Below are 14,267 nucleotides of genomic sequence, written 5' to 3' on the forward strand. Positions count from 1 at the left end.
AATCTTCAGAGAAATTGCTCTGCAAGCCAAAGAAGAAAAAATGTTATTGGTGAAGCATTGGGTCGAATCATCTTTCTTCAACAGATGACAAACACATAAGTCAAGTCAATCAAGAAAAATAGACATTAGAGATACAAATGTTATTGGTGAGAGTGAGAGGAAAATGTTCCTGAAAGCTAAGGAAACTTCATTGAAGATTTTATAATATTCCATGCTGACATCTTACGCAATAAAATTAAGCAAAATAGATGAGCATATATAGAAGCTTATAAATCTCTCAGTTGGAAACGCAATATTTTGCTTTGTTTTATTTCGTTCTCTTTAATCTCCTTAATCATCAAGAGAGAAGACAAATAGACATGGAGAATGGTCAGGATAAACAACCACCAGGATCTGAGAAACTTAAAACCATTCATGACAGTGCTCAGTTGGGGGATATTGATGGGTTTCAGAAGCTACTTCAGAATAATCCATATCTTCTCAATGAAAGAAATCCATTTGTAAGATTAATTTTATTTTTAGTATTATTTTTTAATTAATGAATATATAAGAAAGAATTAGATTTTGTCAGTTGACTCTTTAGATTGTTTTTTAGGTTTTTGACAAAAAACAAAAACTTTATAAGAAAATAAGAAAGGATTTTGGACAAATTAAGAAGAAACAAAAAATAAGTTTCTTTCCAAATTAATTAATTTAAGTACAATTAAGGTGAGTGTGTTTATCTTCCAATTTATGTATTCATTTTGGCTTAAGTGCAGAGGTTGGAGACACCCCTTCATGTTTCTGCAAGTAACAACAAGACACAAATAGTGAAATTTCTGCTTGAATGGAAAGGAGATGATAAAGTTGACTTGGAAGCGAAAAATGTGGTATATGTTCTTTATTAGTTTTCCGGATAGAAATTTACAAAAATGTGATATAAAGCAAAAAATATGCTAGTAAAAATATGATTGCTTAATTAGAAAAAGGGGAAAAAAAATCTGTTATAAATTTTAAATTTCTGATCTGTTGAGTTTTGCAGCGTGGAGAAACTCCATTGCATGTAGCAGCCAAGAATGGGTGCAATGAAGCTGCACGATTACTTCTTGCTCATGGTGCTCTTGTTGAAGCCAAAACGAAGGTGCTTTCTTACTGTACCAATTTTCCAAAAAATGTGATTTGACTGTTTAATTTTTTTTCTTATTTTTACATGCAGTATGGTGTGACACCATTAAATCTTTCTGTTCGTCACTCAATTCGAGCTGAAGACTGTTCAATTGTCGAGACATTGCTCGAGAATAATGCTGATTGTGATGCTACAGACGATGTATGTATTTTATATTCTAAAATAATAAATTTATTTCATGCTAAATAGCAGTAATTTAAGTAACTTGGAATGCAGGAGGGCATGACTCCTATAGATCATCTTTCAAAGATCCAAGAAAGTGGGAAGTTGCGTGATTTATTACTCTCTCGTCAACAAGAGCAACGAAAGACTAAGTTACTTGAAGCATGTAGCAAGCAAAACGAAAGGATGGATGCCCTCGAAAAAGAGCTATCAAATATTGTGGGGCTGGATGGACTCAAGATGAAACTTCGGAAATGGGCAAAGGGCATTCTTATGAATGAGAGGCGCAAGGCCATTGGACTGGAAATCGGCACTGCTGGAAGACTTCCTCACATGGCATTTCTAGGAAATCCTGGAACAGGTTAAATTGCTGCTTACTTTATCTTTACTTTATCAGTTAAAATTGCTGCTGGAATATTTGATTTTTTTCATATTGGATAGGTAAGACTATGGTGGCTCGAATCGTTGGAAGACTACTCCATAGTGTGGGAATTTTACAAACTGACAATGTAAAAGAAGTTCGAGGGACAGATTTAGCTAGTCAAACTGGATATAAGACTAGGAAGAAGGTAGAGCACTTTGCTTTTCATATCATATGCCCGACATTGTAAGAAATTTATTAATTGAAAAAATGTATATAATTTGATGGACTTGTATCCTCTCTTTACCTTTTATATTTAAAAATGCAGAATATCTTAGCAACATATATTAGAATAATGTATAGTTTATTTTAACAAAAAAATAATAATAATTTTTATGCACAGATCAAAGAAGCCGAGGGAGGTATTCTTTTTGTGGATGAAGCATATCGACTAATACCGGAGGAGACAAGTGGTCCTGACTTTGAGTTAGAAGCCTTAGAAGTCTTTTGGTTTGGAGCCTCCGAGTTAGAAGCCTTGGAAGAGATCATGTCTTGTATGGACAATGGAAAAGTTTTAGTCATATTCTCTGGCTACAATGAAGCAATGCAATGTTTAATATCTTCTAATGAACGTTTCAGCAGAAGGGTTGCAAAAATTTTTGAGTTTGAAGATCTGAGTTGCTTAGAATTAGCTAATATTCTCCATTTCAAGATGAATAATCAAGCGGAAGATAGTTTGATACATGGGTTTAAATTACATTCTTCTTGTAGTGTAAATGCCATTGCAGAGCTAATAAGGAGAGCAACAACTGAAAAGCAGCGTATGAAAATGAATGGAAGTTTAGTGGAGATAATGTTAAATAATGCAAAGAGGAATTTGGATCTTAGGATTAGTGATGATTGTGCAGAGAGTGATGAATTGCTTACGATCAAATTAGAGGATTTTGAAGCTGCTATGAGATTTTTTACCCCAATAGATGTTTAAATGTTATTGTGCTTTAGTGTGTTTTAGCTTGTGTATCAGTCTAACTTTGAACTTTTATTTTCAATAACTATTTTAAGCATTTGGGATGATGAATTCTCTGCTCTTTCTTTGTCATTCCTATCTTTATTACTTAGTACTAGGGGTGTGCAAGAATTTAGGGTGAAACCAGAACCAATGGGTAACCGGGGTTCTGGTTTCGATTCCTACTCGGAACTAGCCTTCACAAGGTTATTTTTGGTTCTCAAAAACCAGAATCGGTATTTTGCGGTTCCAGTTTCAATTCCACCATTGTACGAATCAAAACTGGAGCTAAGAATAGGGTATCCTAGTAGGAACAAAGATTGAACTGTAATTTCTGTAAACTATTGAGGTGTCTTTGTCATTTTTTATAGGGTTTATTTGTCATTTAAAAGTAGGGGCTAATTAAATTTATCCCGAGTACCCAGAATAGGAACGGGAACCAAATTCGAAACCTATGTTTTAGGCTCCAGTTCCTAACTTATAGGGACCGAAACCAAAACCTATGTTTCAAGTTCCAGTTCCTGACGTCTCAGAATCAGAACCGGCCGGTTCCGGTTCCTTTGAATTTGAGTTGGTACCAAACCCGCACACCTTTATTTAGTACAGTTTTAATTTTAAGTAATTTCTTTTTATTTATATTTAAGAAATCCTATAGAAATTTTACGTTGGAGGATTTAACATTGGCATGATTGAGAAAATTTATTTTTCTGCTCTTCAAGATTAGCCAAATCTTGGAACTTTAATTTCTCTATAGTATTTTGTATAGTTGTGGTGATGTCGTGAATAATAGTTCTATGGTTTTGGGATATATCTTATATCTTTTTTTTACCATATATATATGTATGCAACAAAATGAAATTTCAATTTGAGATTTTGTTTAACCGAAAAAAAATCTATTCAACACATACTTATATATACAATATGTAAAACCCCTCATTTTTATTCTTATAAATTATATGTGTATTTTGTGGAGTTGGTTGTAAGAAAGGGCATTTCTGTAAGATTTTTAAATTTTTGTAATGGAGATCGAGGTGTTGACCAAGTTGATGTTCTTAAATATTCCCAAGATCCTTTGCAAGGAATTGACGGTCCAATGACTAGGGCAAAGACAAATAGGATGAAAGAGGCTTTGCAAGGCTTGATCATGAAAGTGCAATACAAAGAGGTTGTACTAGAAGACTCTAAGACTAAATTCGAAGATTTCAAAGCTTCACCAAGGATGGTTTATTATCTTTTTGCGCAAGGGGTAGATTCGAAAGATCAAGTTGGATGCAAGGATTAATTTAAGAATTAATTTTCGTTTTTTTAATCTTCGGCTTTTTTTTTTTTTATGTTTTAATTATCATTAGATTCTTTAGTCTTTTATTTATTTAAGGTTTATTTAGGCCAAATTCGCTTGTACTTAGGCCCAACCCATTTTTCAATTAGCTAGGGCTTTCTTTTAGGGTTTGCTGCTTATAAAAAGGGGCGGCCATGTTATTTTGGGGGAGACAAATTATTATCAATTGAAGTTTATTTCAGAAAGCTATTTGCTTGCCTTCTTGTATTCTTGATTGAATGCTTGAATCTCGACTTATCAAAGGGAGTGATCAACCTTTGTGGCATCTCAAGATTAGGGTTTTAAGGACTTAGTTTCCTTAGGGTTCTAATTCGATCATCTTCAATACGTTCCTAGCAAACCAACTTGTGCCTATTCCATTGAGTGTGTGGGTTCCTAAGGTAATTCGCCTAGAGGGTTTAGATCATTTGGTATTAGAGGTTTGGTTGTTGGAAACAGGTCATTTATCTCCAACACTCTTTGTTTACTTTCTTAATTCAAAAAAAAAAAAAAAAAAATATTGAATTCGTCCTTTCATAGTTCTTTTGCATTTTCTTTGAATTTCGTTTCGTAGTTCTCTTTGAATTCTTCCTTTTTTTAAAAATTTTCTTGTGCTTTATTTTCTGTGTTCAATTCATCTTTGTTCTGAAAAAAAAAAAAAAAAAAAAAAAAAAAGAAAAAAAAAAAAAAAAAAAAAAAAAGAAGAACAAAGTGGCAATTTCGAGTTGTTAAATTTCCCATTCTTGTTCTCTTTGCTAAGTTTCCTATTTTTGTTGAAGTAAGTTTCCAATTCTTGTTTTCTTGCTTGAATTTTTTATTCTTGTTGAATTAGTTTCCTTCATTCTGTTCTAGTTTCCTTTTTATTTTGTTCTAGTTTCCCTTTATTTTTTTTGTTCTAGTGATTGTTTCAAGTATATACAAAGTTGTTTTGTGTCTTTTGCCTTTTTAATCAATTAGTGTCAATTCTAGTGATTTATTTCACATGTCTTTTGCTTCCTTTTAGAGTTTTCTTATTTTTTTCTTCGTTCTTTAGAGTCATTTTGCGTCTTTCTTTCGGTTCACCGTTTGCCTCAATTAAGTTTTAAAGTTCTGATTTTTTAGATTGTCACCATCTAACCGGTTGCTTCTTGAGATTTGTTGAATTCTTTGATTTTGTTAAGAACATAAAGGGGGCCGGCTTGGCTTTGAGTGGTAAAAGGTGTAACGGCCCCTTGAGGTACGTAGCTAATGTTTCTTCTTTTCCTCTTATTTGAGTCGGTTTATTCGTATTATTGTTTGGTTGGCCTTTGATTGAGTAGTATGTTGAATACTTGCCTTGAATTGGTTGAAAATAGAAGAAGTTTAGTGTTCCAGGCTTCGCCGGGGCGAAGAAGAATCTTCGCCGCAGTGAAGAGGTGTTGAAGAAGAATCTTCGCCGCAGTGAAGAGGTGTTGAAGCTCATAGGGAAGCTGCTGGACAGTTTCGCCGCAGCGACAGAAGCTTCTTCGCCGTGGCGACGTGCCGACCAAAATGTTTGTTAAGTTTTAGATATTTTCTTCCCTAGGGGATATTTGACCATCCTACCCCTAATTAGCAGGAAAAGTGGGGAGTAAATTATAAGGAAATTTCATGGAGAATATGTTAGTATGGGGGTGTGATTGTAAGGAATCAAAAGATATGGATGGAATTTTCAAGAAAAAGTAAGGGCACTATGGGAATCCTTGTGTATAAGTTGAGCTAAAAAGGGGTTAAGTGTGGAGAACCCTTCATTTCATCCATTTCCACCGCCTCTTCCATTCTCTATTTTCTCTCAAATTTCTTTCAATCTTCCAAGGATTTCAAATGACTTTTTTGGGTAGTTTTTAGTAGAGTTTTAATCTAAAGCATCCTAAGGTAAGGATTCTTGCTTTAGATGAGAGTTTTATTATGTTTTGATTAAAGTCTTATGTTGTGGTTGTTATTTGAAGTTGTAGAGAGAAATCAAGCTCCCAAAGGAAATGAGAAGTGTTAAAGAAGCTATTTCCCCACAAGGTAAGTAAATTCAACCAAGTTGAGATTTGAATAAGTTTTTGAGTAGAAATTGAGTAGAGATATATGCATGTATGAGTATGTATTATGCTTGTTGAAAAATTGAGTTGAGATGAGATTCTATTTTGTGGTGGTTGGATATACTTCATGTATGAGGAGTGTTTGAATGTGTATTGAGAAGTGAAAATTGAGTTGAAGTTTGGGAGATGTTGTGTAAACCTATTTGGAAGTGTTTTCCTTGACATGGTTTAGGGTTGTTTGAGGGAGTTTTCTCCCAATTTGGATGGCTAGAGATTGTAGTAGAGTAGTAATTATAGTAGAGATTTTGTATGCACATGAATTGTTTGATGAAATGCCTAAGAGAAATGTGAGCATGAATTGTGAACCTTAATTCTTGTAACATTGCATATTGGCATTTCTTAAGTGCATCAATGAGCATAAACCACCCATGTGCATTAGTTATGCATTGAGTAATAGCTTGAGAGAGAGTAGAGATTTTTGAGTATAAGTTACACTATGAGTGTTAGTTTGAGAAAGAGTAGAGAATGTTGAGAATAATCTTCTCTATTAGTAAAGAGAAAGAGAAATTGAGCACTAGAGAACAAAGAGAAAGTAGTGCTAATCAAGAGAATAGAGTAAGTTGTGCGATGGGGAATCTGTGAGTAAGGGTAGAGTATTCCCGCATGTACGCCGCATTGAGAGAGCGGCATGAGTATAAGAGAGAGAAGTGGTGTAGCCCGTGAGAGTCCATGCGGATGAGGGCTATACCCGAGAGTACCCGAGAGAGAGTTTATACACTCACATGACCAAAGGTTCTGAATCCATGCATAACCGAGTCCGATCGGCTAGAATGAGTACAAGTCACGTAGAGTGGGAGTGAGTCCCAGCCGTGCCTCCGGTCAGATGGGGTCGTGACTTACTAAAAAGAGTTAGTAGAAAAGAGTTACGAGAAAGAGAAAATAGAGAGAGTAAATGAGATTTGTAGGGAAAGAATTAGAAAGAGTTACGGGGATTTATGAGTAGAGGATTTACTTACTGAGCATTGTTTTGTGCTCACCCCGTTGTTCCCTATGTTTTTGCAGGATCTAGGTGAGGACATAGTCGGATGGACGTCATCAAGTGAAGAGAACTGGCTACACTGTCCACCCTGTTTGATGTTTTTGTACATGATACTACTTTTTGTACAAAGAGTATATATGTTTAATAAAAGAAAAATTTGGGCCCAACTTTTATGCTATTTTACATGTAATTTTCACTATGCATTTTGTTAAAAGAATATGAGTAGAATGGAGTCATTACAAAAGGCAAGAGAGATCATCATCAAGAAAAAGCCAAAATACTGTGAAACATGAGTGATAACAACCCGATTTGAGTGCAAACACATGAGAAAGTGTGTGAGGAACAACACCTTTTATTTTATTTAATTTTGCCGATTGAAACCATGAGTAAGGAAGGAGGAGAACCATAAGAGGTTGACATGAAATTCTCCATCAAGGCTGTTAATGACCAATTTAAATTGTTGAATGTGGGATTGGATGATTTGGAGTCCTCTTCCGGTTTCAAATCACATAGAAGACATGAGTTCGACGAAGAAGACGAAGCTGATTCCGAAGTGGAGAGAACAAGTTATAAACGGGTCAAGAAGGTTGACTCCAAAGGAGTTAACAATATAGGCAGTATAAAGATGGCAATTCCAACTTTTCAAGGAAAGAATGATCCTAAGCTATACTTGGGGTGGGGAAGAAAGGTTGAGCACGTGTTTGACTATCATAATTACTTTGAGGAGAAGAAAGTAAAGCTAGAAGCTGTGGAGTTTACATATTATGCAGGTATATGGTCGGATCAATTGGTGATCAATAGACACAGGAATGGTGAGAGGCCAATTCGGTAATGGGAAGAGATGAAGTTGGTGATGCATAAGAGATTTGTATAGGAAGTTGCAAGGGCTGGTTCAACGTTCCATGAGTGTAGAGGATTATTATAAAGAGATGGAAATCGCCATGAGTAGAGCAAACATAGAAGAAGACAGAGAAGCAACAATGGCTAGATTCATTGCCGGATTGAACAAGGACATTGTTGACGTGGTTGAGTTACAACATTACGTAGAGATGGAGGAGCTACTGCACAAAACCGTTAAAATAGAGAAGCAAATCAAGTCCAAGAGGTTCAAATATGGTTCGTCCTCTAACTCTTCGTGGAGATCAAATTGGAAAGACAACAAAGCTGCCTTTAGAACAAAAGAAGAAGCAAAGTCGAAGAATTTGGTTGCTATTCCTAAAGGTAAACCCGAAACTAAAACCCTTACTAAGTCACGTGATATTAAGTGTTTTAAGTGCCAAGGGTTCAAACATATTGCTTCCGAATGCCCAAACAAAAAGGTTATGGTTGTATGGTCAAACGGAGAAGTCGAAAGTGTTAGCTCAAGTGACAATGAGATGCCACCATTGGAGGATTGTTTAGATGTTGAAGTGGAAGAACCTGTGCATGGTGATTTACTTGTTACAAGGAGAGCCTTGAGTATACAACCTAAGGATGAAGGAGATGAGGAGCAACGTGAGCATATTTTTCACACAAGATGCCATGTGAAGGATAAGGTATGTACATTGATTATTGATATTGGAAGTTGTACTAATGTTACTAGTACTTTGTTGGTAGAAAAGTTGAATTTGAAGTGGGAGAAGCATCCTAAACCGTACAAGCTACAATGGCTGAATGATTGTGGAGAAGTGAAGGTAAACAAGCAAGTTCAGGTTCCTTTTTCAATTGGCAAGTATAAGGATGAGGTTCTTTGTGATGTGGCATCGATATATGCTGGTCATATATTGCTTCGCCGACCATGGCAGTTTGATAGGAGGGTCTCACATGATGGGTACAAAAATCGTTACTCTTTTGTAATGAACAACCGAAAAGTTGTACTAGCCCCTCCCAAACCTTGCAAGCTTATAAGTACCAGATTAGGATAGTAAGAGAGTGCAAAATGAGAGAGAAACAATAGTGTGAGCAAGAGGAAAATAGAAAGAGAGCAAGTGAGGCCGAGAGGAAAAATGTAGAGAAAAGTGAGCAACATGGAGAGAAAAATAAAATAATGACTATACTTGCTGAAAAACATGAGGTTAAGAGTGTAATGATGGCGAGGCAACAAGTACTTGTACTTATGTACAATGATGTTTATTTTTCTACTAACGACCTTAACTCATCTTTGCCTAGTGTTGTCGTGTCATTATTGCAGGAATTTGAGGACCTATTTCCTGAGGAGATTCCCCATGGATTACCTCCTCTAAGAGGAATTGAGCATCAAATAGACTTTATACCTAGTTCCGCCATACCAAATTGACCTGCTTATAGAGCTAATCCCAAGGAAACGAAAGAGATACAAAGGCAAGTGGATGAGCTATTGCAAAAGAGATTTGTAAGGGAGAGTCTCAGCCCATGTTCGGTTCCGGTCCTCTTAGTCCCAAAGAAAGATGGAACATGGCGCATGTGTATGGATTGTCGAGCTATTAACAAGATAACGGTAAAGTATAGACATCCTATCCCTAGATTAGATGATATGCTTGATGAATTGCATGGCTCTCACTTGTTTTCTAAAATTGATTTAAAGAATGGCTATTATTAGATTCGCATGAAAGATGGAGATGAATGGAAAACTGCATTTAAAACTAAATATGGATTGTATGAGTGGTAGTAATGCCTTTCGGTTTAACTAATGCACCTAGAACATTCATGAGGTTAATGAACCATGTCTTGCGTGCTTTCATGGGAAAATTTGTGGTAGTTTACTTTGATGATATTTTAGTTTATAGCAAAAATTTGGATGAACATGTGAAACACTTGCATGATGTGTTTAATGTGTTAAGGGAGCACCAATTGTATGCTAATCTTAAGAAGTTCACATTTTGCATGGAATCTGTTATGTTTCTTGGATTTATTGTTAGTTCACAGGGTATTAGTGTTGATGAAGAAAAGGTAAGGGCAATAAGGGACTAGCCTACACGTAAGAATGCGAACGAGGTGAGAAGTTTCCATGGTTTAGCAAGTTTTTATCGAAGGTTTGTTAAAGATTTTAGTTCTATTGATGCACCTTTGAATGAACTTGTTTAAAAGAATGTTGTTTTTAAGTGGGATGATGTGCATGACCGAGCTTTTAAAACTTTGAAAGATAAGCTAACTAATGCACCTTTGTTGTGTTTGCCTAACTTTGATAAAGGTTTTGAGATAGAATGTGATGCATCAGGGATTGGAATAAGAGCTGTTTTGATACAGGATTCCAAACCAATTGCTTATTTTAGTGAAAAGCTAAGTGGGGCAGCGTTGAATTATCCTACTTACGACAAGGAGCTTTATGCGTTAGTGAGATCTTTAAACATGGCAGCATTACTTGTGGCTGAGGGAATTCATCATTCATTCCGATCATGAGAGCTTGAAGTTCTTGAAGACCCAAGGTAAGCTTAATAAATGACATGCTAAGTGGTTGGAGTTCATAGAAACATTTCCTAATGTAATCAAATACAAGCATGAGAAGGAAAACGTTGTGGCTGATGCATTGTCTAGGAGGTACGTATTACTTACTTCATTGCAAACTAAATTACTTGGTTTTGAATTGCTTATGGATTTGTATGCGAATGATTCTAAGTTCAGCCAAGTATGGAATGCATGTGATAAGTGTGCATTTGGTGATTTTTATAGGCATGAAGGATTTATATTCAAGAAAGATAAATTATGTGTGCCTATTTGTTCTGTTCATGAGTTGCTTGTTAGGGAAAGTTATGGGGGAGGTTTGATGGGTCACTTTGGTGTTCTAAAGACTTTAGATATATTACGTGAGCATTTTTATTGGCCTAATATGAAGCATGATGTGTAATCTGTTTGTGATAAGTGCATTACATGTAGGCAAGCAAAATCTAAAGTTAGACCGCATGGCTTGTATACCCCTTTATCGGTACCTAATCAACCTTGGATTGATATATCTATGGATTTTGTTTTAGGATTACCAAGGACTCAAGGTGGTAAGGATAGCATATTTGTTGTTGTTGATAGGTTTAGTAAAATGGCTCATTTTATTGCATGTTCTAAAACCAACGATGCGACACATATTGCTGATTTGTTCTTTAAAGAAGTGGTTCGTTTGCATGGGTTGCCTAAGACAATTGTTAGTGATAGAGATGTTAAGTTCTTAAGTCATTTTTGGCACACTTTATGGAATAAATTAGGAACAAACTGTTATTTTCTACTGTTGCATGATGCGTTGTAACTACAACACGCATAAATAGCAAGTGCACTAGTCGCATCAAAGTAATAAAGTGTTTTTCAAGTTGGAGGAACCGACTTTGTTTGGATTAATGAGAGAGATAAAAACTAAAACTGAAACAAAACTAAGTATTAAAAACTAATTAATGGAAGCAAGAATTTAAACGCAAGAATAATATCAATTTAACAAACGGTTAGGGTTTTGACTTCATTCGGACTCTATGGATGAATTCTACGGGCTATGTTAATTCCACACTTACATTCACAAATTGTAAATTGAATTCTCTAAATTGTTAAACATACCTTCTCAGGCTATGAATTCCTACTTTTCCCTATTAAACTTCCGTACCCAACAAATTGAAGAATAATAGATCCAAGTTCATTAAGCTAAGGGAATCCTAGATTGATTTCATTGATTCTCAAATCTATCTCTAGCATTCAATAATACAATGGTGATTACCCAAGAAGCTCAATATGATTCATTTCTCAATCTCATCATATTCATCAAATAAATTCCATTAAAAACAGAATAACCACACAATCTATGCAATAGAATATGGAAATAGCAATAATCAATTCATTAGCCCATAGGAATCCGAACTTAATCAAAAACCTAACCCAAAATGGGTTAGTTCATAACTAAATCAAAATACACAGCAAGAAAAATAGTAAACACGATGTTCAACATATTAAAATGCAGAGAAAAGAGTAGAGATCTCCCTTAGTTGAAAAATCCACATGATTCAAGCTCAAATCTTCTCTCTAAAAATCAAATCTATCCAAAACTCAATGAGAACAGACGAAAACTTGATGACCTCCATGAAAATGGTAAAGTTTTTCTTTTATACCTCGCCCAAAGAACTAAAACTTTCCTAAAATAAAACTGTGCGTTTTGGAAAAACTAAAATTTGCAGACTTTGCCACAGTGAAAAAAGAGTTTCGCTGCGATAACGAGGTAAAAACGAATCTCATGCTTAATAGTTTTTGCCGCGGCAAACCTTCATAAAGAATTCTAAAATTACAGAATTGCCCTCCGCTTGCTTCTTTGCTTAAATCTTCGATCTTTGATGCCCTCACATGGGAACAAGCTTCATAGTGCTTCACTCTGCTTTATAACTCTCCCAACTTCTGAGATCTGCTTACTTCTAGGTCCATAAACTCCAATTCGCTCATTATTTGCTCAAAATGTCCATTTCGGCCTGAAACACAAAATGTAAAGAATTAAGTAGCAATTTAGGCAAAAATGAACTACAGTATCTATAATCCGACCAAAAAGCCTAATAAAAATAGTATAAATCTCGGATTATCATTGTACATCCTCAAACCGATGGTCAAACTGAAGTAGTTAATAGGACACTCACTACTTTGTTGTGTGCTATCATTCAAAAGAACTTAAGGCAGTGGGAGAAGTGTTTGCCACATATTGAGTTTGCATATAATAAGACTGTTCATTCAACTTCTTCATTTTCTCCTTTTGAAATTGTTTATGGCTTTAATCCTTTAACTCCTGTGGATATTTTACCTTTACCTACTAATGAGCATGCTAATCTTGATGGTAAGAAAAAGGCAGATTTTGTGAAGGATTTACATGCCAAAGTTCGGGCCAACATTGAAAGGAAGAATGAGCAATATGCTAAGTAAGCCAATAAAGGGCGTTTGAAGGTTGCTTCCAACTTGGAGATCAGGTTTGGGTGCACATGTGTAAGGAGAGGTTTCCCACACAAAGGAAATCAAAATTGTAGCCTAGAGGAGATGGACCTTTTCCAGTCTTAGAGCGGATCAATGATAATGCCTACAAGCTAGATTTGCCAAGCGACTATGATAATGTTAGTGCAACTTTTAATGTTGTTGATTTATCTTTGTTTGATGTAGGTGATTCATGGACGAATCCTTTCGAAGAGGAGGGGAATAATGGAGATCGAGGTGCTGACCAAGTTGATGTTCCTAAATATTCCCAAGATCCTTTGCAAGGAATTGGCGGTCCAATGACTAGGGCAAAGACAAGCAAATGAAAGAGGCTTTGCAAGGCTTGATCACAGAAGTCCAATACAAAGAGGTTGTACTAGAAGACTCTAAGACTAAATTCGAAGATTTCAAAGCTTCACCAAGGATGGTCTATTATCTTTTTACGCAAGGGGTAGATTCGAAAGATCAAGTTGGATGCAAGGATTAATTTAGGAATTAATTTTCATTTTTTTAATCTTGGGCTTTTTTTTATGTTTTAATTATCATTAGATTCTTTAGTCTTTTATTTATTTAAGGTTTATTTAGGCCCAATTCGCTTGTACTTAGGCCCAACCCATTTTTCAATTAGCTAGGGTTTTCTTTTAGGGTTTGCTGCTTATAAAAAGGGGCGACCATGTTATTTTGGGGGAGACAGATTATTATCAATTGAAGTTTATTTCAGAAAGCTATTTGCTTGCCTTCTTGTGTTCTTGATTGAATGCTTGAATCTCGACTTATCAAAGGGAGTGATCAACCTTTGCGGCATCTTAAGATTAGGGTTTTAAGGACTTAGTTTCCTTAGGGTTCTAATTCGATCATCTTCAACATGTTCCTAGCAAACCTTGTTCCTATTCCATTGAGTTCATTGGTTCCTAAGGTAATTCACCTAGAGGGCTAGATCATTTTGTTAGGGGTGAAAATAAATGAAAGGGAAACACACTTGGGTTTGCATGAAACAGAAAGGAGAAAATGGGACTTTGTGAGAAAAAGTTAATGTAGAAAGGTATAGTAGGAAATAAAAGATTTTCGGGTGAGATTTTTATAAAATTGGAAAGTGTTATTTTATAAAAGAAAGGTTGTTTGCTCAAAAATGAAGAAGAAAAAAAAAATTAAGAGGAAGAAGAGAAAGGAAGAAGAAGGAGACAACAAAAGAAGAGAGAAAAGAGAAGAGAAAGGAAGGAAAAGGAAATAAAAAAGAAGAAGAGAAAGGAAGAGAGCAGCTTGTGTCGAGTTGGTCATCGTGGCTACAAAATTAATCTTAAATACCATAGTTAAC

At 35.5% G+C, this 14,267-nt stretch overlaps 1 protein-coding gene and 1 pseudogene across 1 annotated transcript; both read left to right on the forward strand.

Annotated features, from left to right (window-relative positions):
* The first annotated feature begins 340 nt into the window (after positions 1 to 340).
* LOC116122616 (protein CfxQ homolog) lies at positions 341 to 2,673 on the forward strand. The gene is made up of 7 exons (XM_031408445.1): positions 341 to 500; positions 759 to 869; positions 1,022 to 1,120; positions 1,196 to 1,306; positions 1,382 to 1,688; positions 1,769 to 1,896; positions 2,092 to 2,673. The coding sequence occupies exons 1-7, from the start codon at positions 360 to 362 to the stop codon at positions 2,671 to 2,673; spliced, it is 1,479 nt and encodes a 492-aa protein (XP_031264305.1). The 5' UTR covers positions 341 to 359.
* Positions 2,674 to 7,496: 4,823 nt separating this feature from the next.
* LOC116122625 lies at positions 7,497 to 13,278 on the forward strand (annotated as a pseudogene).
* Positions 13,279 to 14,267: the final 989 nt, after the last annotated feature.

Source organism: Pistacia vera, unplaced genomic scaffold (assembly GCF_008641045.1).
Source record: "Pistacia vera cultivar Batoury unplaced genomic scaffold, PisVer_v2 Contig1023, whole genome shotgun sequence".
NCBI classification, from domain to species: domain Eukaryota; kingdom Viridiplantae; phylum Streptophyta; class Magnoliopsida; order Sapindales; family Anacardiaceae; genus Pistacia; species Pistacia vera.